The sequence below is a fragment of the Pipistrellus kuhlii genome, unplaced genomic scaffold, assembly GCF_014108245.1.
Source record: "Pipistrellus kuhlii isolate mPipKuh1 unplaced genomic scaffold, mPipKuh1.p scaffold_m20_p_21, whole genome shotgun sequence".
NCBI classification, from domain to species: domain Eukaryota; kingdom Metazoa; phylum Chordata; class Mammalia; order Chiroptera; family Vespertilionidae; genus Pipistrellus; species Pipistrellus kuhlii.
In genome coordinates this window covers 4450752-4473971 of record NW_023425520.1, presented here as the reverse complement: position 1 = coordinate 4473971, position 23220 = coordinate 4450752, and the positions used below count along the sequence as shown (strand labels likewise).

Here is a 23220-nt window from a genome sequence, read left to right as displayed (position 1 = left end):
CTGGAGTTATCTTGCCGTCTGCTTCACATTGCAGCTGGGAAACAAGAGGCTGGTATCTCCAAAGCCATAGTACAATCAGCGGGTGGCTGAGATGAAACTGGAAGGTTTCTCGATTCCCAATCGGTACCAGCCCCCACCTGATTCATTACATTATCTCCCTCCTTGATCTCAGTGGAATCATGGGTAGATGTGATTTTAAGACTTGTCGATTGCTGTATAAGGTTTTGAATACCCATGGAAATAGTCAAGGGAAATGACAGCTTGGATGTCATCTTTCAATGTGCCTGGGGCCCCCAACTTGAAGTGTTTGTTCTCCACACTTCTTTACTCTGTAACTCCCACAGGACACTTGTTTCAAAAAGGCAGTATCTGAACCTGGTCCACCTGGGTCTGATCTCTCTCTATATGCAAGAGAACTTATCCGCTCCCTTAATAAACCAGGTCCATTCCTTCAAGAGGAGAATCGTGACTAGACTGACCCCCCTCCCCATGGGGATCAATGCTCAAAATGCAGTCACTTCCAAACAGTGACTCCTTATTCTCAACTGATCCAACCCAGACACATCTTTCCATTTCCTGTAGTTCAGCAAAGAACCAGGCCAAGACATTTAAACAAGGGCCCCTCAGCCGCTTAAGATGGTGGGGAGAGTAACATGAGACCACACAGAGGCTCATGAAGTCCAAGTCCATGGTTCACTCTTCTCTGTTCAAACGGTTTGTGCTCTGGGCTTCCCCCAATGCCTTTTCCTGCTTGGTTCACCTGCTGACTGATCTAGAGCTGTGAGCCTAGTGTTGTGGTAGATCTTCTAGCTCTGCACTCAGTCCCAAACCCATTCCTCCTCCTCACCCCAGGAGGTGACAAGCACCAGGCATGTAGCAGGCACTGAGTAACTATTGGTGCCAGACTACAACATAGTATGATCCTATGGCCAGAGGAAAGTGGGTCATTTAAACAAGCAGGCAAAGGAAGAGGAAAACTAAACGATGGCACACTCCTATAACCAAGGAAGCTGGCTATTCAATGGCTGTAGCCTCCCCCTGAACAGCAGGTGAGAATCACAGTGAGACTGGCCGGCCTTCAGCAGAGCTCAGCACTCACACTGTGAAGCTGCTCGGTTCTCCTGCAGCCCTACGTGAAAGCCACGTGGGTATAAATGTTGGGGGTAGGGGTGGAGAGGCATGAAATAACAAGAAAACTATGCAACTTCAAGAAGTGACAAGGACAAGCTCTTGGGTTTTTTTCTTTTAATTATTTACCAGATAAAAAAGAAAAAATAGTGATTGTATCTCTTCCCTCCCAACATTTCAGTTGACCCAGGTCCAGTGGGAGAGACATTTGTTGAAAGGTGATTTGAGCTCCTGGCCTGGAGCAAACTCTTCCCCCCGCCCCGCACCACCTCGGGTAGAGGGCCAGGAGCGGCTCCAGGCAGGACTTGCTTGGTGGCAGCAAAGTGGCAGTGCGGCCGGCCATCATCCTCTTCTCCCTGCTGCCTCAGCATTCACTCTCGGGTCTGTCCCCCTACGCCATCAAACCAAACCCATTCATCAAAGGAAGTAGGAAGATGGGCCGGAGGAGGCGGGGACAGGTGGAGAGCAGGACTGGGAGGCACACAGCAGATCCAACAGAAGGCCCCGATCTTCTGCTTCTATTGCACGGCCTGGCTCAGGTCCCCTGCCCTGAGCAGTGGGCACAGAGCAAAATGCTTCTGAAATTCAAAGAACCTGTTGTTGTAGCAGGCTCAAGGAGGGGAGGTGTGCTGTTGTGTGGCTTGTTCTGATATATACCGTATGTATCACCTTTAAGTTATTCCATGATGGGGCAAGGCAGGTTATGCCTCTTTAAAAAAGCGTATGGGATTTGGACACTCGGGGCCCTGCAGTCACCTGGGCTTCTTCTCTCTCTCAAGTTCAAAAGTCCAAGAATAACCCTTTCTCCAGTCAGATCTTGTGCTGCTAAGACAGAAGAGGCAACAGCGCCCACCGCCACACAAGCTCCCTCCACAGGTCATGCTTCTCAGCCACGCAGGGTGACCTCCTTCTCTGAACACCTGGAGGATTTGACAAATGACCCTAGAAAAGAGGCTTTCACACTGTATGTTTCTGCATAAAGTGGCAGCTGTTTGATTCTCATTCTTCTCATTACCAGCGAAAGAGTGGGACTGGAACAAGTTCCTTAACTGACCTTACAGACAGAATACATTCCTCTAAGAAACAGTGGGGGTGGGGGAGAAGACTGAGTTTGAGTTAGCAAAGCTGCAAATCTTTCACCTCCATTGGCTGAAACAAAACTGTCCCCTCCACTGGTGGGTGAAGACAAACCTAACCGAGCCAACGGCAAGAAGTGCAGGCTATGAGAGACGACAGGGCAAACACAGAACTGTATAAATTGTGGCACTATAAAGATGACAAGGCAGGTCCATGATGCCAGCTGGGAGCAGGCCTCTGGCACACGCTTGCAGACACTCTGTCCTGTAGCATCCGATAGATCAGAGTGGCTCTCCTTCCTCCTCTGAGAGTTTCTCATTTAAATAACTATGTACACACATACAGGCCGGTCTCTCTTTTATAGGAAGGTCCTTCACTCAAGGGCCATACAATGGCTTTAGAGAGTCGGTTCCAATTGCCTTTTTGGAGATTTACTGCTTGGGACCAAACCTGCAAGGAGAAAAAATGATGAGCATGATACCAGGAAGACCTTTGAGATGGAAGCATCTCAGTGTTGAAGGCATTGAGTCCTAATATAAACAAGAAACCAAACCCGCAGCTCCCTTACCGGGCTCTGGTACCCTGGCAACTAAGCAACTGGGCTGGGACTCATCAACCCTATGTGGCTCTGGCCAGCCAGAGGGCCCCATGCCCACCGCAACCCTGGGAACACAGCTCCATACCTCCATCCGATAAGGACAGTTTCTCAAGTTCAGCTTCAAGTTCAGCGTCCGAGATCCTAGGGATAGGCACACTGTTGGTATAAAACAGCTCATGGGGGTTGTCGGGCAGATCCAAAGGTTCTTTGGTGGTATCCTGAAGAAGGATGTCCAATTCCTTCTCTAGCTCCTCGTTGTCAAAATCTGGAAAGAAAAGACAGTATGAGGACATATACTGCCCAGGGAAAAAATGCATTTAGGAGTCAAGGACTGAGGACAGCACAACTCAGCTCAGCTTTCCCAAGGAAGTCCGAGGCTGCTCTGGCTGGGCGGCTCAGTTGGTTGGAGCATCATCCCATAAACTAAAAGGCTGTGGGTTCGGTCCCTGATTGGGGCACGTGCGAGAGGCAACCAATTGATAGTTCTCTCTTACATTGATGTTTCTCTCTCTCTCTCTCTTTCTCTCTCTCTCTTTCTTCTACTCTCTAAATATATTCTGAGTGAGGTTTAAAAAAAAAAAAGTACAGGTCTCCTTGCAGATAAAAGAAAAAAAATCATGTGACTGGCCATTATGGCTCAATGGGTTGAGTGTCATCCCATCCATCAAGAGGCTGTTAAATTCCCTGTCGGGCGGGGCACATGTCCAGATTGTGGGCTCGATCCCCAGTAGGGGCATGCAGGAGGCAGCCAATCAGTGTTTCTTTCTCTCTCTCTCTCTCTCTCTCTCTCTCTCTCTCTCTCTCTCTCACTCTCTCATCAATAAAACAGATTTTTTTTACAAAAAGAAGGTATATTTTGCTGACCCCAAAGAACTGACCCTGCTTCGTCTTGTCTGTGAAGAAGCATCTGTCAGTCAGAAGCCTAGTCAGTAAGGAACGCTGGAGCAGAGCAGGAGGAACCGACCACTCCTTCTACTCTTTCCAAGCCCCAGGGAGGAGGGAGGAGAGGAGAGCACTGACTGCACTCGGAAAGGCAGATCCATGACAAAACCCACCAAAGTACAAGAAAGAAGTCCCCTGAGGAAGGAAGGAAGAAAGAACCAGTGTCCACTCACCTAAGCCATTGGTTACCCCACCAGCCAGAGTCTGAGAAACTTCATCCTGGGTGTCGCACAGCTGTAAGGGAAAGCACAGGCCTTGAGCTCTGAGTGGTATCTCTTTGGGCCTCAGTGTTCAGGGTTGCAAAGAAATGCTATCCCATTTGGGAATCAAGGAAAGCTTCAAGTTCACAAGAGAGGCCAGCCTGGGACAAGAGGAAATGCGAGTCCCATCTGCCCTCAGGACTTCCTTCTGCAGAGTCCCTCCCTCCCAGCTCCTCCCTACCTCTTGAATCTGATCCACCAGGCTCTCTGCCTTCTCCACTGTGACGTCCTTCATGGACAGTTTTAGGGCTCCTACCCCGGCCTGATAGGCATTGAAAACCTAAGGAGAAAACCGTTATTAGTGCAAAAGAATAACTTAGACAAAATACATACAATGTTGCTCTCTCCAAAGGATATCTTTGGGGTCTAAAGGTTGAGGGTTATTGTTAAGCTGGTTAACATTGTTTCATCTTCAAAGAACAGCTTGGAGTTTTGTGGGTTTTTTTGCGCTTGATTCACCCCACGATCCCTGGGGCCAAAGCTTTCCAACAAAAGAGGCTCAGGCAGCCATATCCTTAAAGAACCCAGGTCTCCTCCAAACAGCAGAGCTACACGGAGGGAATGAGTGGGTGCCGGACAGGCAGGCAAGCACTGGAGCAGAGGGGCAGTGGCTACCATCTGGTCCGTCTGGGAGGCGTAGATCCGGTCCAGGATGCCTTGAACAGTGTCCAGCTTGGCATGCAGGGCCTCAATGCGCTTCTCCGTCCGCTGTTTGGCTTTGAGAGACCTCAGTGCCTAGGGGACGTGGAGACTTGGTCAGGGTCAGACTGGGCAGCGGTTCCCAGATGCTAAGACCATCCCAGGCCTCCTTATTTGTAAAATAAGCTGTGGTGCCTGGCCGCCCCCTCTGAACTGCTGAGGCACCTGTCGCTGCCAGCCCAGGGCGCAGGTCCACAGCTGGAGGGGAAAGAGAAAACTTACCAGCTGCTTCTTTCCTGCTCGGCACGCCCGGCGGGCCTCTTCCTTACACCTATGGAACAGGGACAGGGTGGGATGACAATGCTTAGGATGGGGTGGCAGGGTCCTGAAAAGTCCCCAAGAGCAGTACTGAGATAAGGTGCCTCCAGATCTGAAGATCTGGGCATTCCACCCAATGACAGGAAAAATTAAGCCTGACAGCTCACTGCCAAACTCTTGCAAGCTGAGAAATAAGCTCGAGAACCCACAGGGGGAGAGAGCATGCCAACAAGGCCCCTGGGAGCCAGGAGATAGGTCGGAAACAGATTCCTAACACCAATGACGACTTCGGACACATCCCGTGGGTTTCCCCCAGATAAGATGGAGTGAACAAGTACATCTTAATCCAGTGTCTCCAAATCCGATTTTTAGAGAAGTGTTCTATAGCAGGGATGCCTTTACGTCATGTGAGGGGGAAAAGCAGGAGTCCCTCAGACACCTCTCAAAGGCAGGGACTTGCCTCATTCACTCTTGTATCCAAGTCCTCAAGACAAGGCCTAGCTCAAAAAATATTGGGCAAATGGATACTGGTGTGGGAGAGCATAAACATAATGTGATTGGTCATAATCTTTGGAGGAAGACTTAAGATTCATTTTTTTCTCCTTGGTGATATTCTGTGCTTTCCATGATTGCTGTGTTAATCAGTGAGTAGTTTTATAATTAGGAAAAAAAAACAAAACAAAAAAACAAACCCTTTTATTTTAAAGAGTCCACAGACACCAATTCTTTGCTGGCTGTGGGCCAGCTGGGTGGCTGGGGCCCTCGGCTCCGGGGCAGTTACCTCTCGGCTTCCTGGGATAAGGACTCCACTTTGCGCGAGAGCAGCTGCTCACTCTGCATCAGCTGGTACACCCCAACATCTACGTCGTTGACAGGAGAGACCTTGGCATGTGGCCCCCGGGCAAACTTTACAATCTAAGGGACAGGGACAAATTACTGCTGCCCCTCCCACAAGTGCGGAGACATCCCCAGGCAGGAGTGCTGGTGGGCATGTCTGCACAGCCTCAATGAGTCATCGGGGGTCAGGGAGTGACCCGCTGACCTCCATACCTTTTCCCCGTTCTGCTCGAGGACTGTGACTCTCTTCTCTTTCTGAAGCTGCAGCAACACCAAGTAGAAGGTCCTCTCGTCGGGACAGGGGCCCACACAGAGGGTGCTCAGCTCCGACAGGGCCACCACAGGGTGGGAGGAGAGAGGAGAGTTCTGATACAGACGATACACCTCCTCAGCCTTCTCCTGCAGGGAAGGCGAAACATGCTCACGGGCCTGACCACCACCCACAGGACCCAGTGAGCCTGACCCCCTGCTTCCAAGCAACAATCACTCAGGGAAGAGCAGGGGGTGCCAAACTGTCTCCCCTAAGTGGCAGCTTTGGGGGGGAAAAAAAGGGATTTGTGTTTTTTAAAATGCTGAAGGAGTTTGGTGAATACGGATGAAATGAGGTATATTGGAAGCCAGCGCTATGCTTGCACCCCATCTGGGAGTTCATGTTTAGGTGTCTCCTTGGCGCACGGTTCCCCAAGGGAAGAATGTGTGGTGCGAGGTGGTGGAGCGGCCAGGAACAACAGCTGATGGCTGGTTCAGCCCAGCCTGTGCAGCCCCAAACCAGTCAGCCTCACTGGTGCTCAGCATCCCTCTCACAAACTGAAGGCCTCTAAATTCCCTTCCAATCTTGGTCTGGCCGTTTGTATGCCAGTACTGCAAGTGAGGACATTCCTGTTCTCAAGAGAGAAGTATGGGACAAAGAGGTAGGACAGGGTTTTTGCAAGAAGTCTAAGAAATAAAGATTCCAAGAAATCCAAGAAATAATGCCTGTGTTTCTCCTACATGTGAGTTACTCTCAGTTTTCTGCACACCAGAAATATTTACTGAGGTAAATATAGAGAAACAATATCCAGGAATTTGGGAGGAGAGGGGAGTTCTGATTCAGATGATATAGGAGGTTGCTTGGCAACAAATGGTTGTTGCAGGGTGAGTTTCTAGGTGGAGCAAGTGGGAAGGGCATTCAGGAAGAAGGGTGATCCAGAGCAATGGCACGAAGTCTGAGTCAACATGGTATTTACAGATCAGATGGGAAGGGGAAAGAGTAGAAGCTCTCCCATCCTGTATAAGTGTAGTACCTCCTGTGCTGTCCTTCATTAGGCAGATGGTGGGAGGTAGTGAAGGGAAATGAAGTGGTTAGATTAACAGAGAGCTAACTGACAACTGGGAAAGGATGGATTGTAGGAGTTAGGCAAGAGGATATGAAGGACTGAACAGGGACAGAGGAAGGATGGATTCAAACAACATTTAGAAGATAAAGCCGGCAGGCCATGATAACTGGATCTAAAGTCTGGCAGGACTTCAGGGTTATGGCTTTAGTGACTGGATCGATGTGATCCTATCAGTTAACAGCAAGAATACAGGAGTAGAAAACATATTTTAAATGAAAGATAAAACATTCTATGCTGAATTTAGGATACCGAAGGTACATCCAACAAAACCTATACAGATAATTGGATATACAAATCTGAAGTTCAAGGAGACACCGGAACAGGAGATAGAAGGTAATTAAAATCAGAAGGAAATTCATAGAGTAAAGTAATAGACTGAAGGAAGACCAACAGTTAAGAGATGAAGGAGCTCACAAACAGGATCCAGAAATACTGCTCAGGGAGAACCAAGGAGAACCCATGGTATAATGACAACAAAGTCAAGTAAATGGAAAACTTTAAGGACTAGTTAACAGTGTCAAAGGTAGCAGAAGAGTCTAATATGTTCCAACCTAAAGTTTTCCTTAGCCGAAACTGGTTTGGCTCAGTGGTAGAGCGTCGGTCTGCAGACTGAAAGTTCCCGGGTTCGATTCTGGTCAAGGGCATGTACATTGGTTGCGGGCACATCCCCGGTAGGGCGTGTGCAGGAGGCAGCTGTTCGATGTTTCTCTCTCATCGACATTTCTATAATAGCTCTCTATCTATCTCCCTTCCTCTCTGTAAAAAATCAATAAAAAAAATATATATTAAAGTTTTCCTTAGATTGACTGCCCCATTAAATAAAAGTTACTATAAAGCTACTGTAGTGAGAACAGGATGCTATCAATACACAAATAGATTAATGGTATACAACATTTTAAATAAGTGATGTTAAAACAAGGGTTATCCATTTGGAAGAAAAGTTTTTCCTCCCCACATATACAAAAATAAATTATTAAACTTTAAATGGAGAAAATGAAAGTATAAAATAATTTGAAGAAAATATTTTAAAAATCTTAAAGTAGAAGATGCCTTCCTAAGCAAGACCAAGAATTCAGTAGCCATAAAGAAAAATTTGAGCCCGCCTGGCGTGGCTGGGTGGTTGAGTGTCGACCTATGAACGATGAGGTCATAGCTCCATTCCTGGTCAAGGCACATGCCCTGTGTGTGGGTGTGTAGGAGACAGCCAATCAATAATTCTCTCTCATTACTGATGTTTCTATTTCTCTATTTCTCTCTCCCTTTCCCTTTCTTCTGAAATCAATAAAAATATATTTAAACAGTAAGAAAAATTGGAAACATCTGACTACAGAAATAGGAAACTTCTATACGGTAAAGACATCATACATAAAAATAAAAAGCAAAAGAGACTGAGAAACAGTATTTATAGCCCTAAGCCTAAATACACATACACAAATATATATAATACATAGACAATTTCTAAAAATTAATATAAAAGATTAACAACCCAATATAAAAACTGGACATAAATAGGCAATTCACAGAAGGGGGTATGTAAATGGCCAATACATAGTTGAAAAGATGCTCAAATCTTTTGATTTGATGAAATATCATTTTTGTTCATCAAATTGGCAAATTTTGAAAGACTGATATTATCTAGTACTGACAGAGGATGAGGGGAGATTGGACATGTAGTCTTAAAGAAAGTGCAAATCAGTACAAATTTCTGAAAAGTAATTTGACGATTTGTTATAATGTAAAATGTACATATACATTTCCAGAAGTCAATTCCAAAAAAATAAAAGTAGAAGTACACAGATGTACAGACAAAGCTATAAATATATACTTTTTTGTAACAGAGAAATTGGAATGAATTAACTGTCCCTCCATGTGGTAACTACTGCATAAATTCTTCCACATCTATAGATTATCATGCAGCCCTCCAAAAGAATGCAGGAAATCTATATTGTGTAGGGGCCTGGAAAGATGCTCACGATACTTAGAGTGAAAAGAATAAAAGCAGGTTACAGACCAACAGATAAAATAAGATTCCACTTCTGGAAAAAATGGAGTACTTGTGTATACATATGTATGTATGTGTATATTCATTTATTTATTCAACAAATATGTATTGGCTCTGTTCCCAGGGTCCCAGCAGTTGCTCCGTTCTGGCAGAGGATAATAAACAATCAAGTGGATAAAAATGTTCAGGAAGTACTGAATGCTAACAAGAAAACAGAATGGAAAGTAATATAATAGGGTGAGACAGGGTCAATAACAAATGTCTGTTCACACACACACACACACACACACACGCCTGCATGTCTGTGCATGCACATGGGAAGGAAACCTACCCAAAGAGACGAAAATGGGATGAACAGAAAGGAAATGTTCATTTTTTTGTAATACTTTTTTAAAATAGCAAAATCAATGGGCAAATTTTTCTTTTTTGTACTTGTTTTTCAAACAAAAAATGACTGGTTGCTTTCTATGACTAGATTTGAGAAAATCAATTTACCTCAGAAATAGGTTTTCTTTCTTTCTTTCTTTCAGAAAATATCCAGATAAGACCCTTTAGTTTCAAGGAGATAAACAAGTCTCCATCCCAGGAGAAAACAGTGAAGTCACCAAATATTAGAAAGCAGAATGAGATTAAATATTCCATGTTCTGTTTAGTAACATAAACTGGGTACAGATATAATAGGACCATGCCCTTTAGAGCTAGAAGATCTGTTTTTCTACCTAAATAGGATTAGACTACAATGCTGCCAAATATTAGGTGGTTCTTGGAAGACCTATTAATTCTACTTCCACCTCCATCTCTGCCTTTGCTCTCAAAAGACTGAGTCCAAAATTTGTTTGTGGACTCATGTGTGGGGATAAATGGATCCATCTCCCTTTGCTCCAGGCTGGAGGCATTGAACACTGCACAGAGGAATGGAGCTTGGCCTGGAACCATCCAAGCCGCCCTATGGTTTCTCTGGGGCCTTGGCCAAGCCCTTAGCTAAGCACTGAGTCAGGGGGTAACCATGAGGGAGGAACTGGAGTGCCATGGGGCAGAGAAGTGTCCCCCTGAGAAAATATGCACCGCTCAGTCCTGGGGGACTGGAGAGGTGGGAGATTTGGGAGGCTTCCTTCTCAGTCTGAGGCAGAGAGGTTGGAGGTCTGTTGAGATGAGGAGAAACGAGCTTCTCTTGGGGCCAGGGAAGGGATTCTGAGCTGGATCCAGCTGTGAGGAAGCCTCCAGGGCTTGCAAGGTCCCTGATGCTGGGTTTGGTCTGCAGTTAAAAGTAGACAGTTCAGTTTTGGTGGAGTGGTAGGGCTGAAGCAGGTGGGCACTAGGTCTCAGAGAGTGTGGGAGATGAGGAAGTGTGACGACAAAGCTTGGACGAGGAGACAGGGCAGGAACTAGGCTGAGCCCAGGTCCCACACAGGAGTCAAGTGGGTTTAGGGCCAGAAGGTGGTGAGCACCAAAGAGAGGGAGATGGAATATACAGATCAAGGGCTAATTGATGGGACGGGGGCAAGCAGTGTAGGGGCAGACTCAAGAGCCCATGTGGCAGAGAGGAAGGGCACTTCACCCTCTGGGCTCTGCCCAGGAGGAAGGGCTTAGAGGTTACAGTGGAGGTGGAAAACAGAACACTGACGGTGCTGATGCAGGAGACTCTACCTTCCCCATGAAGTGTCTGCAGACAGTGGGGAGGGCAGAGAATGGAAGGAGCGTGTGAGGGGCTGGGCCAGGACAAGAAAACCAGGCTGCGGAGTGGCTCTGAGGGTCCTCCGAAAGCCCAGGGCTGTGAAAGGGGACCCAATTCTGGTGACAGGTGACTTTGTCCGGCAGGGATGGACTTGGGGCTGATCTAAGGTGGAGGGTTTGCTGTTGCCCCTGTTGTGGACTAGGAGTGCAGCAGAGGAGCTGAGGGTACCAGGAGGGAAGCAGGCATAGCTGATGCTCTAGGCGGGGTAGGGAACAGGCTGACTGACCAGGAGAGCAGGACGGGATCAGGACCTGGTGGCCTGTAAGGCCTTTAGTTAAGCTGGAACAGGGAAGGGTTATAGCCAGAGAAGAGAAAATCTGAACCTAGTTTGCTGATTTGGGGTTAGAGGGGGGGTGCCAAAGCTGACAGTCACAAGGTCCTCGGGAATCCTGGGAAATGCTTGTCAGTAAACTACAGAAGGCAAAGCTTTTCTAAACTTTTAGCTTATCACGAATCTGTACAAATACAGAAAATAATCAACTGTACTAGTACGTTACTGACAATTCCTAGACAGAGAATCACCTGTGAGATGGAGCAGCCCAAGTAACAACTAAATAATGCTACAGAATAAAGTACAGAGAAGAGAGGTTAGGTAAACTCAGTCATTGCCCAGCACCAAGTAAAAAGCTATGCTCTTCTAGGGATGCCTACAAGGGGTATGGGGGAGCCGGTCAGCACCCCAGAGGACACCCAGATCCCTCCCTTCCGAGCACCCACCTTAAGCAGCTCCAGGGCCACGAGCACCTCCTCGGCAGGAACCTTATTATCCCCCAGCACGTTGGAAAGAGTCCACTTGAGGGGCTTCAGCAGGAAGACGCCGACCCCCCAGGAGATCCAGCTGCTGTCGACACTTGCCATGAAGTCTGACTCCCGCTGCAGCTCCCCGCGCCTGCAGAGAGGAAAGGGCATACAGTAGGTGCAGCGCAGTGTCCCACTCCAGACCCCACATCCCCTGGCACCAAATGAGGAATCCGATCATGACCACCAACACCAGTTACTAGGCAGCTTCTCTGTGCAGCTCTGATGCGCAGCTGCTATGTTTATGCTCCAGCTCTCAGCCTCACAACTCACTTTAGCCAATGAGAAGACAGAGGCTGAGAAGGTAGAGAGGCCAAATCTAGACTCTAATTTGGCTCCAAAACAGAAGCTCTCCACTAAGACTGCAGAGGCACAGGGGCTGCAGGGCCTATGATGCGACTTACAAATGGAACTCAAACACGATAAAAATGAAAGTGAAATGCAAGTCGTAAGAATACAGAGACTTCAGAGAAAGGGTTTTCTGCTGTCCCCAGGGTAGGGTGCAGAGAAAACAAGTATTTCATAATCCTGGTAGTAGTAGCTACATTTACTGATGCAACTTGCCATGGGCTAGTCACTATGCAAAGGGCTCTGCAAGGAATATCTCTTTAAATCCTCACAATAAACCTAGGTACAATAATCAGCACCACTTTCTAATTGGTCAAACGAAGCCTTAAAGAGGTACACACTGGTCCGAGGTCAGAGAATGTACCCATTGTCACATAATTTAACAGGTGGCAGAACTAGGATTTGAGCCCAGGCCATTTGACCCTCATGCAAAGCTGTGAAACTGCTATGCTATGCTGCTTCTGGAGCATATCTTCCTCTGAAATTCTTCAGGTTCCAGATGCTGTCACACCAGGAAGTGCCAGCAGTCAGGAAAGGTGAAACTCAGGTTTTACAAGACTCTGCATCGGAAGTGGTAGGGGATGGTCCAGCTGCAATACGGAAGCCTAGACTGATCCCGTCCCTTAGCTACCGGCTCCCCTGCATCCCACTTCAGGCATGAACTAAAACTCTGTCCACTTGCTCAGAAAAGAGCAGCTTCAGAAACAGCTTGTTCCATCCATGTCAGCCAATGGGCAGGTGCTGGGCAGAAGGGAGACTTCCGAATCAGGAAGAACAGCAAGCTAAAAGCCTTGTAAAGTTGACGGACTTTCTCCTTCATTCACTGAGGGAGGCAGGCGGGAGGCTGGCTGGGCTGCTCTCAGTATGAAACATGCAATGTGAAGTGCAAATGATCAGAAGACGAGGGTCCATTCCCGGCATTGTCTCTGAGTAGCTGAGTAACCCCAAGTCGCTTGGTCTGAGGCTGTTTTTTCTGACTGCTGAGGGAGGGCAGTTCTATGATCTTGTCCTCAGGACTGCTGAGTTCAGATGAAATGGTGTAAGCAAGGTTATCTACACACTGTGGAAGTGCTCTTCATCTATCAGATATCCATGTTATTGCCTCAGGTATCCCAAAACACTGTACCTGTCGCACAGGCAGCACCTGCAGGACCTCCTCAGAGCACCGAGATACTCAGCAAGGCCCTCACCATCCGGCATGGTCTCTGCTCCAAACAGCCTGCGCCAAGGACGAGCCACGATAGGCCAGACACGGGGCTGTTGGCAAGATCCCTACAACAACTTGGCCTCTTCCCCAGCACTGCCCTCTCCTTACCTCTGACCTCGCCTTAATTCAATAAATCTCACTGACCTGTTCTGGGGGTAACTGCACGTGGGAGGCCCTAGGAAATAACTCCAGAGCGGGGTTCCCGTCCAGGCAGATCACCGTCACCTCTGCCAGGCTGGCTCCTCCTCTTACCGTCTGGATCGCCCCTAATCGGACCATCCCCATTCCTCGTCTTCCCTCTCCCTGCGGACGCCCCTACCCCCCCGACCTCCTGGTCCTCCTCTTCCTTCGCCTAGGAACCTAACGGAGGCTGCTCAGAGGCAGACCCCCGCCTCCCCCACCCCCCAGGCCCTCGCGGAGCCGCCCCCACCCCGGGCCCGGCCCGCCCTCACCGCAGCAGGTCCTGCAGCACCGTGGCCAGCCCCAGCGGGACGCTCCCCTTGCGCTGGAAGGCCTCCTGCAAGTCCCGCAGCCGCAGGCGCACCACCCCCTGGCGGCGGCTGTGGCTCAGCACCAACGGCGCCCAGAAGCCCATCTTGCTGTCCCAGTCGGTACTGTTCACCTCGCGGCTCCTCTTGAAGGCGGAGAACAGGAAGGACATGCGCTCCTCATCCTCCTCCCACTCGGGGGGCAGTAGGCCCGCGGGGTCTCCCCCGGCCGGGACTTGGGCCTCCCGCTCCGGGGACCACATCGGAACCCCAGCCCCGCCGAGACTCCGAACACAAGCCTGGCCCGGCTCCCCTTTCGCCCTAGGTCCCTCCCGGCTTCCGTTGTTTGACCGCCGCCTCCTCTGTCATTACGTCACCGCCTCCCCGGCGTGAAATAAGGCGCGCGCGACTTCGTGGCGCATGCGCGGCCCTGCCCCCTCGGCGCGCAGAAGCGAAAGGATGACCCTCTGTGCGTGGCCCGCCCACCTCGCCGTCTTTGTGCCGAAGAAAAGCTTCACGCATGCGCAGCAGCGTGCAGGTGCGTCTGGCGCCCCCTCAGGGTTTGTGGTTTGTGGAAGCGTTTTATAGAGAAAGTGATAATGCCTCCCATTTGTGGTTTCAAGTAGTGGAACTGCAGTCCCGCTAAGGGGCGCTAGAGGCGCTCGGATGGCTCTGGCGGATCACCAGCTACCGCTTCTCGACCCACCTTCAGATATTTAAACTTCCAACTTACTTCCTTTCCCCTAATGTCAGCGGGTAAGTGGGTCGCCCACACTCCGTGACAGTGCATACACTGATTTGAGAGGTTTATTAGCTTCTGCTACTCTCACTTCTGGCGATGTAAGAAACGTCCAAACATTAGAGAATTTTTCCGAGTTTATTTGAGCCAAACTGTTAATTGCCTGGAAGCAAAATCCTAAGGGAATGAGAACATGCTTCAGGGAATGTCAGTTTTGCAATTTATTGTTGTATACATTGGTGTTACAGAGTTCCCGAACAATCAAACAATACAGGAGGAGAGTTTGGAGAGACTCACTTTATTCATCGCACGATGGGCTTAGAGAAAATGAATTCAAATTCTAAGCAAGGCTACAAGCAGAACTTCCCTTTTTATTAAACAGCCAGCCCTATGTGCACTTAGTGGTTATCTCGATGCTGGCCTTGAAAACAATACAATTCTATCCAATTAAAAATGCACCTGGCATGGCTGGCATTGAGATTATGGGCATATCTAGTCTCTGGCCTACAAGGTCATACAGCTAAGTTTATCTTCAGCATCATTCAAACAGGCTACAGCAGACTAGAAAGCAAACATTTTATCTAAGAAAAACAGCAGAAAATTCCAAACAGCAGTTTTTTACAAAATAGGGTTTTTCCTTCTCATTAGAATCAAAGGAGGAGGCACAAGGAGGGTTACATGGTGGTAGGTTAGGGAGGTGGGAGAAAGCAAAGCAGGGAAATCTCAGAGTGGATAAAATGAAGAGACATCGGTGGATACAGGATAGTTAATTGATATTTACAGCACATACAGATGGTATGTGGGCAACAAGATAATGATGAGGGGCTTCGCGGTCTCATGATGTGGGGGGAGATTGCGCCCCCAGAGGCCTGGGAAAGAGGGATTGCTCTGACATTCCAAAGGTTTGTTAAGGTACATGCAAAAAATAAGATAGGCCAGTTAGGATAAAGATTGACCTTTGTTAAGGAAGATGCCTGCCTAGGGTATAACTACCCATTGTGACTCGCTTTTAGTTAAGAAGTTTTCATTTCAGACAGTTCCATATGGTTACTTTCGGTCTCTGAGTTTGTAAGGCTGCCATGCAGGCCTCCCTGAGTTTGTCGGGTTTTAGTTAGTATTGCCCACACTCGCTACTGCATATGCTGAGGTGTTCCTGCTTCCTTCTCAGTATGGATATTCTGATCCCTTAGGATGGAGCTCAATTCTGATCTTCCCTGAAACCTTCTCAAACAGTCCTGACTCATTGTTGATCTTTTTTCTGGACTGCACAGTTTAGGATTTACTATTCTGTGTCCTGTTGACCTCGTTCCCTGAGGAAAGGTGCAATGACATATATCTTGCTATGACATATGCTGAAGAAGTATGTCATAAGCCAAAAATTGCATAACCTGAACCTCGCCCTTCTAATATCTTAGAACTGTGTTAGAATGAGAGCTCATATGTATAAGATTCTCACAAACAACTTATCTAGTGTGTTAAGAATGAATTTATTTTCTTTTTCATTGAACTATTGTATTTAAAAGGTGAAAGGGGTTTGTTTAATGGAATCATGTAACAACCACCAGAGCTGAATATGAATCTGGCCCCTGCCACTCACTGGCTGTGCGACCCTGGAGATAAAACAAATAAATAAATCAGAAGGTAGAGGAATATGTTAAATGAAACCTGAGATTGCAATCAGCAAATCCAGACTGTAGAATTCTACTAGATAATGACTTTTCCTCAACAAATAATGGCAAAAAAAGAGACTTTAATGTGCAATGTTATTGCATGTGATTTGGATCTAACTTGCACAAACAATAAAAAATTGTCTATGATAATTAGATACTTTCAATATTAGCTAGATATTAGTGAATTATGTTGAACACAGTGATATGGTGGTTATGTTTTGTAGATACATCAAAAGTATTTTTGAGGAAAACTGTATGATATTTGGGGGAGGAAGTTGGGTGGGAGACCATAGAGAAATATCAAATGAGTTAAATTTCATACTCATTTTATTAATTTCTTTTAAAAAGAAACTCAGCACTCAGCACTTAGATATCATTCAGTTGTTTTAATTAATAATAATTAAATTATTTATTATTAATTAATAAATAAATTACCTTGCCCAGCCAGTGTGGCTCAGTGGTTGAGCATTGACTCATGAACTAGGAGGTCACAGTTAAATTCCTAGTCAGGTCACAAGCCCAAGTTTCAGGCTCAATCCCCAATAGGGGTCATATAGGAGGGAGCCAATTGATGATTCTCTCTCATCATCAATGTTTCTGTCTCTATCTCCCTCTCTCTGAAATCAATAAAAACATATATGCTTTTTAAAAGAAATTACCTAGACCCACATTCTGGTTTTTATCTCTCTTAATAAATAACTGCATGACCTCAGAAAGGCCAATTTCCTCTCAGAGGCCTCCTCTGTGAATTAAAGGTTTCTGCACTATGATCTTGAGGTTTTTTTCCTAGTACCCACTCTCTAATTCCAAATTTAAGGTCTACTGTAGATGTGTGAGTGACTGCAGGAGCTCTGGAGAGGTCGAAGAACAAAATGTCACCTAACCATCACCGTATCGTGACAGTGATATTTATTTGCTGATGCCCCAATGTGTTTTTGGTCAGACACCTGAGCAGCCTCACTCCAGCCATAATGAACAAACTTGTCTGAGGGTTTAAACACTGCAGCACTTGTGTAATGCTGCAAGATACTCCGTGTCCTCTCTCCTGCTTGTTGGGCACGCCTCATCATTTTTACAGAAATATGCATGCCCTGTTATATTATCCAGTTATTTCTAGTTCTTATCTCTAAGAGTTACAGCCTTAGAACTTGGCTAAAAGAGGAATGAGACAAAAAATACATTGTACATAATCTATGAGATATAGAGGAGAAGAAGCTGGGCTTGTAAGTATTCAGGCACCACTATGTTCTGGAAGCCTTCTCCAGGCGGGAGTTGATGTCCTTCCTTATCTCCACTAATAAAAGAGTAACATGCTAATTGACCATACATTCGTGACACCCACCAGCCAATCAGGAATGAGTATGCAAATTAACCCAACAAAGATGGTAGGTTAATTTGCATATGCAGGCACTGAGTGACCCGGGGTGGGGCTGGACGCAGGTGTTCCACACCACCCCAGCTGGGGACCTCTGGGCAGCATGGCAAAGAGGAATGGTGGCTCTGGCCAGAGCATAGGCAGTACCAGTCAGGGGAAGGAAGGCCCATTATTGCACAAATCTTCATGCATCGGGCCTCTAGTCTTTCTATAACCTTGTATATCTCTCTGTCATTTTATGTGACATATTATTTGCTGTTTCCATTTAGGAGCCTGTCTTTATGACTAAGAGACTTGTTGGCAGAAATAGTGTTCTTAATTTTGTGTCTAGCACAGTGCCTGGTACATCCTAAGGATTCCATTTGTTGAATGAATGAATGAGTTTAATTAATCAAACTATGAGTAAAGAAGTAATTCCATCAAGGCCTATCCTTTATCCTAAGAACACTTATCTAGATATAATTTACTAAAAAAAATAGTTTAAACTTTTACTTACTTGAATGATTTATTTGAAGTTAGCTGTTTTATGATGAAATGCCTCTAAATTTAATTGCCTACTTAGTGGTTAGAGCAATCCCAGATGTGGGAAATTCCCTTGCTTATTTTGCCAAAACATTTAAACCACAGGAAGCTGTTGCTGTCTATCCATTCACGACCACAATCTTTTAGAAATACCCGATCAGTGACCATTTGTGAAATTGTCCAATATCACCCCAAAGAATTTACCCTTCTTTAATTTTACCATCTTCTCTTCCACTCTTCATTTTTTGCTCTTTATTTTCAATCCAACATGTGAGAACCTTGGAAGTTGTCACTCTGTCCTAACCGGTAAAAAGTTGAACAAACTGAAAATCAGTAACTCGGGCAGCTGGGTGAGGCGTGTCATGAGCATCTGTATTGCCCAGGCAGTGGACACGTGGATGACTTGGCACGGCGCTCCGACTGTTGCTGTGTCAGTGTGTTATGATGCCATCTCGTACCAACCTGGATGCTGGAATCCCCAATAGTAAAGTGAAATACTCAAGACTCTTCAGCACAGATGATGGCTACATTGACCTTCAGTTTAAGAAAAGCCCTCCTGCCAAAACCGGTTTGGCTCAGTGGATAGAGCGTCAGTCTGCGAACTGAAAAGTCCCGGGTTCGATTCCGGTCAAGGGCATGTACAATACATTGGTTGTGGGCACATCCCCAGTGGGGGGTGTGCAGGAGGCAGCTGGTCGATGATTCTCTCTCATCAATGTTTCTAGCTATCTATCCCTCTCCCTTCCTCTCTGTGAAAAATCAATAAAATATATATTAAAAAAAAAAAAAAAGCCCTCCTAAGATTCCATAAAAGGCCATTGCACTTGCTACACTACTATTTTTGATTGGCACCTTTCTCATCATCATAGGCTCCCTCCTGCTGGCAGGCTATATCAGCAAAGGGGGGCAGATCCGCCGTTCTTGTTCTGATCATTGGCATCCTGGTGTTCCTGCCAGGGTTTTACTGCCTGCGCAGCATCACTTACTGTGCATCCAAAGACTCCTACGATGACATTCCTGACTTTGATGACTAGCACCTACCTTAGCTCCGATGGGCAGAGTCAGATGGGACTGAGCTTAGCTTTAAGATACTGAGCAGAAACTATAGCTTAGGGCTAAGGAGTTCTGCTGGTTGCAGATGCTTAACAAAACAATGGCCATGTTTTATGGGTCCATCCTGAGAGCTTACAATTAGCTAATTAGGGCGTGCTTTACATTTCATCTCCTGGCCCTGACAAAAAGCTGACAAGTTTTTCCAGATGAACCTGTATCATGGAAGAATAGCAATGTTAATTGGAGAAAGTGGGAGGTTATTCTGAAGTGGGAAATGTTGAGCATTTCTTTTAAATTGTCTTTATTATAGTAAGCAAAGGCCCTGGCAGGCAGCCAGCAGCCAGCAAAGGGAGGCCCTGGTGGGCAGCCAGAAGACCCCGATTGGTCCTGATCACCGGCCAAGCCTAGGGACCCTATCCATGCATGAATTTTGTGCACTGGGCCTCTAAAACTATCTAATAAAGAGGGAACATGCTAATTGACCCTCATGCCATCACAAAGACAGCTGTGCCCACAGCCAATAAGAAGGGAAAGATGGCGGCACTCACAACCAATAAGGAGGGGATGTGCTAATTGCCCCGCCTCAAAGATGGCAGCACACACAGCCAATAAGAAGGGAATATGCTAATTGATTGCCACACCCTCAAAGATGGTAGCACCCACAGCCACAAGATGGTGGTGCCTAGTCCCCTCAGCCCCCCAGCCACCTAGGGCCAGCCTGAGGCACAGGCAAGCCTAGATTGCAGCTGCCCAGCCACCCAGGGTCACCCAAGGCTCAGGTAACCAGGGCTAGCTGAGGCTTGTGCTGCCGGCAGTGGCAGCAGCAGAGATGTGATGGGGCATTGCCTTCTGATCACTAGGTCACCTCTTGTCCTTGAGGGCTCCTAGACTGTGAGGGTGCAGGCTGAGCTGAGGGGACCCCCTCTCCAGTGCATGAATTTTCATGTTCCAGGCCTCTATATATATAAAAGCCTAGACGACCATTGCAACGGAATGGACAACTGAACAGGCTGTGTGGGGCCACCAGCCCAGCAGGGGTGTTAGTGGGGGTCAACCAAACAACCAAGCAGGAAAGTTAGTGAGGGGTGACCAAGGACCAAACAGCAGGCTGTATGGGGCAACCAAGCCTGCGGTGGTGGGGGTGGGGAGGAACAGTTGGGGGTGACCAGGCTGACAGGCGGGGCAGTGAGGAGCAATCGGGTTGACAGAGGTGGACAATGAAGTGTGACCAGGATGGCTGGAGGGGGGCAGTTGGGGGCAACCAGGTCATCAGGGGGGTCAGTTAGGGGTGCCCAGGCCGGCATGGGGGAGCAGTTGGGGATGACCAGGTCAGCAGGGGGAGGGAAGTTAGGGGCGACCAGGCCAGTGGGGGGGGGGGAGCAGTTGGGGGTGACCAGGCCAGTGGGGGGGGGGGGGGACAGTTAGGAGAAATCAGGCAGGCAGGCAGGCAGGTGAGTAGTTAGGAGCCAGTGGTCCCGGATTGTGAGAGGGATATTCAACTGCCAGTTTAGGCCCAACCAGCAGTTGAACATTCCCTTAGGGGTCCTGGATTGGAGAGAGTGCAGGCTGAGCTGAGGGGACCTTCCATGCATGAATTTTGTGCACCAGGCCTTTAGTTTATATGATAAAAGCCTTAGCAACTGTTATGGTGGAACGACCAGAAAGATGGGTTGCTATGATGCACACTAACCACCAGGGGCAGACGCTCAACACAGGAGCTCCCACAGGCGGAGCACTGCTCAGCCAGAAGCTGGGCTCACAGTTGGCAAGCACAGCGAAGGTGGCAGGGGCCTCTCTTACCTCCACAGCAGTGCTAATGAGCAGCGAGCCAAGCAGTAAGGAGCAGCAAGTAGGTAGGTGGTAAATAGCAAGGGGTCCCAGACTGAGAGAGGGATATTGACTGCCACCTTAGGCCCGATCCCCACAGGGAGCGTGCCTAAGCCAGCAGGCGGACATCCCCTGGGGGGTCCTGGACTATGAGAGGGCGCAAGCCTCACTGAGGGGACCCCTCCCCCAGTGCACAAATGTCATGCACCGGGTCTCTAGTAATTAATAACCATTTTATTGTTATTCAACTTATTGGGGTTACATTGGTTAATAAAATTAAAAAGGTTTCAGATATGAAATTCTATAGTACATCATCTATATGTTGTATTGTGTTCACCACCCCAGATAGGTTTCCTTTCATCATCATTTATATGCCCTTAGTTTCTTCTACCTCCCCCACCTCCTTTTTTCTCGAGTAATCTCCATATTGTTGTCTGCATCTATGAGGTTTTTTCCTTTAATCCCTTCACTTTTTCACCTAATTCCCCAACCCCCACCCGTCTAACAGTTGTTAGTCTGTTCTCTTTATCTATGTGTCTGTTTCCTATTTTGTTTGTTAGTTTATTTTATAATTAGATGCCACATATAAGTGAAATCATATGGTATTTGTCTTTCTCTTCCTGGCATATTTCACTTAGCATAAAACTCTCCAGATCCATCCATGTTGTCACAAAAGGTAAGATTTCCTTTGGTAAGGATGAGTGGTTTTCCACTACGCAAAAGTACCACAGTTTTTGAATTCACACATCTACTGTTGGGCTCTTGGACTGCTTCCAGATCTTGTCTATTGTAAATAAAGCTCAGATATATTCCCAGAAGTAGAATTGCTGGATCATAAGGCAGCTCCATTTTTAATTTTTTTGAGGAAACTCCATACTGTTTTCCACAATGGTTGCACCAATCGATATTCCTATAAAAAATGCACAAGGGTTCCCTTTTCTCCACATCCTTGCAAACATTTATTTCTTTATTTGTTTATTTATATAATCCTCACCCAATGATAAGCTTTTATTGATTTCAGTGAGAGATCACAGAAAGGAGAAGGAGAGAGACAGAGAATTATCTAAGTGAGAGTAAAACATAGATAGGCTGCCTTCCATATACACTACATATTGGCATTTGAACCCACAACATGCGCATTACCCTGGCCTGGACTTTAACCCACAATCCTGTGTTGCACAGGAGGACACTCCAACCAGCTGAGCAACACCAGGAGTGAGGTTATATCTCACTCTGGTTTTAATTTGCATTTCTCTGGTAATTAGTGACTCTGAGAATCTTTGCATATATATGTTGGCCATCTGTATAGCTTCTTTAAAGAACTGCCAATTCAGGTCCTCTGCCCAGTTTTTAAATTAAATTATTTACTTTTTGGTGTATCATTGATGAATATGTTCTCTTGCTCAGTGGGTTGTCCTTTCATTTTGTTGATGGTTTCCTTTGTTGTGCAAAAACTGTTTAGTTTGATGTAGTCCCATTAATATATATATATTTTCTTATTTTTCCCTTGCCCAAGGAAATATATTAGAACAAATATTGTTATGAGAAATGTCCACCAAGGAAAACAATGGTGGCCAAATAGACAAACCTTTCTTGCACCTCTTCCCAGGTCCAGACTGGAAATAAAACTAAAATGGGGAACATATGTACTGTTGTGGGGTTGAGCCCTGGGTTCAAAATAAGACCCCCGGAGGCTGATGATTGATTAAAAAAGAACATGCAAGGATTTATTGAGCTGGCCAGGACGGCCCGAGAGCACCACACGCAGGTGGAGTCCACAGGACCACACTGTTCCAGGTGTAAGCAGTCTTTTTAAAGGTCCAAACCACAGGAATTTTCCTTTGTTCTAAATTCTAAAGTCTGGGAACATTGGAATGTGGCCCTATCTTGCAGAACTCAGAGGTTAATCTCTAAAGGTTATCTATATTTCTATCCCTGAAGCTACTGAGTCAGTGGGAATCATTCTCCTGTATTTCTGGTCCCAGGCACAGGAAAATTGCCTTTGCCTCCAGGTCTCTACCTGGAAGCTGAGGTAACTACCCTATGTTTAAGCAGGTGCAGAAGCCAAAATAGCAGAGTTAAAATTCAAACAGCAGTTTTTACCCAAGTATGGTTGTGTTACGCCCAGACTTCGTGATCCCCAAGGACCACCAGGGAGCCGAGTCCGATGCAATAAACAAAAGAACCTCTTCCATGCTAGCATGGGCTCTGTCCCACTCAAGCCGACAGCATGGCGGACGAGGGGGTTTTATACGGGTGGTGATGTCACTGCTTTGGCTGA

At 46.9% G+C, this 23220-nt stretch overlaps 1 protein-coding gene, 1 long non-coding RNA gene and 1 pseudogene across 3 annotated transcripts; 2 read left to right on the top strand and 1 right to left on the bottom strand.

The window, feature by feature from the left end:
* Nucleotides 1–1233: 1233 nt before the first annotated feature.
* Nucleotides 1234–14415, bottom strand: CHMP7 (charged multivesicular body protein 7). 2 transcript variants are annotated; one of them, XM_036450250.2, is made up of 10 exons: nt 13718–14415; nt 11630–11801; nt 6013–6198; nt 5744–5877; nt 4927–4975; nt 4621–4740; nt 4187–4285; nt 3919–3979; nt 2889–3068; nt 1234–2655 (listed from the first exon to the last, which is right to left on the bottom strand). In XM_036450250.2, the coding sequence occupies exons 1-10, from the start codon at nt 14014–14016 to the stop codon at nt 2603–2605; spliced, it is 1353 nt and encodes a 450-aa protein (XP_036306143.1). In that variant the 5' UTR covers nt 14017–14415; the 3' UTR covers nt 1234–2602. The 2 variants fall into 2 exon arrangements, with proteins under 2 accessions (XP_036306143.1, XP_036306144.1); XM_036450251.2 differs by having other exon boundaries at nt 13888–14072.
* Nucleotides 14112–17572, top strand: LOC123652882. Its single transcript, XR_006742433.1, has 3 exons — nt 14112–14295; nt 14380–14509; nt 17428–17572. It is a non-coding gene; the product is annotated as an uncharacterized LOC123652882 (long non-coding RNA).
* An 833-nt stretch (nt 17573–18405) lies between these two features.
* On the top strand, nt 18406–19343 carry LOC118725955 (annotated as a pseudogene).
* The last annotated feature ends 3877 nt before the right edge of the window (nt 19344–23220 follow it).

Bases quoted from the DNA above. Each gene is read 5' to 3' on its own strand.
- CHMP7 (XM_036450250.2), bottom strand. From the start codon at position 14,016: ATGTGGTCCCCGGAGCGGGAGGCCCAAGTCCCGGCCGGGGGAGACCCC. The intron at 6,199-11,629 runs GTGGGTGCTCGG...CCTTCCCTGCAG, and splicing joins TGGCCCTGGAGCTGCTTAAG to GAGAAGGCTGAGGAGGTGTA. The intron at 4,976-5,743 runs GTAACTGCCCCG...CCTGTTCCATAG, and splicing joins TTATCCCAGGAAGCCGAGAG to GTGTAAGGAAGAGGCCCGCC.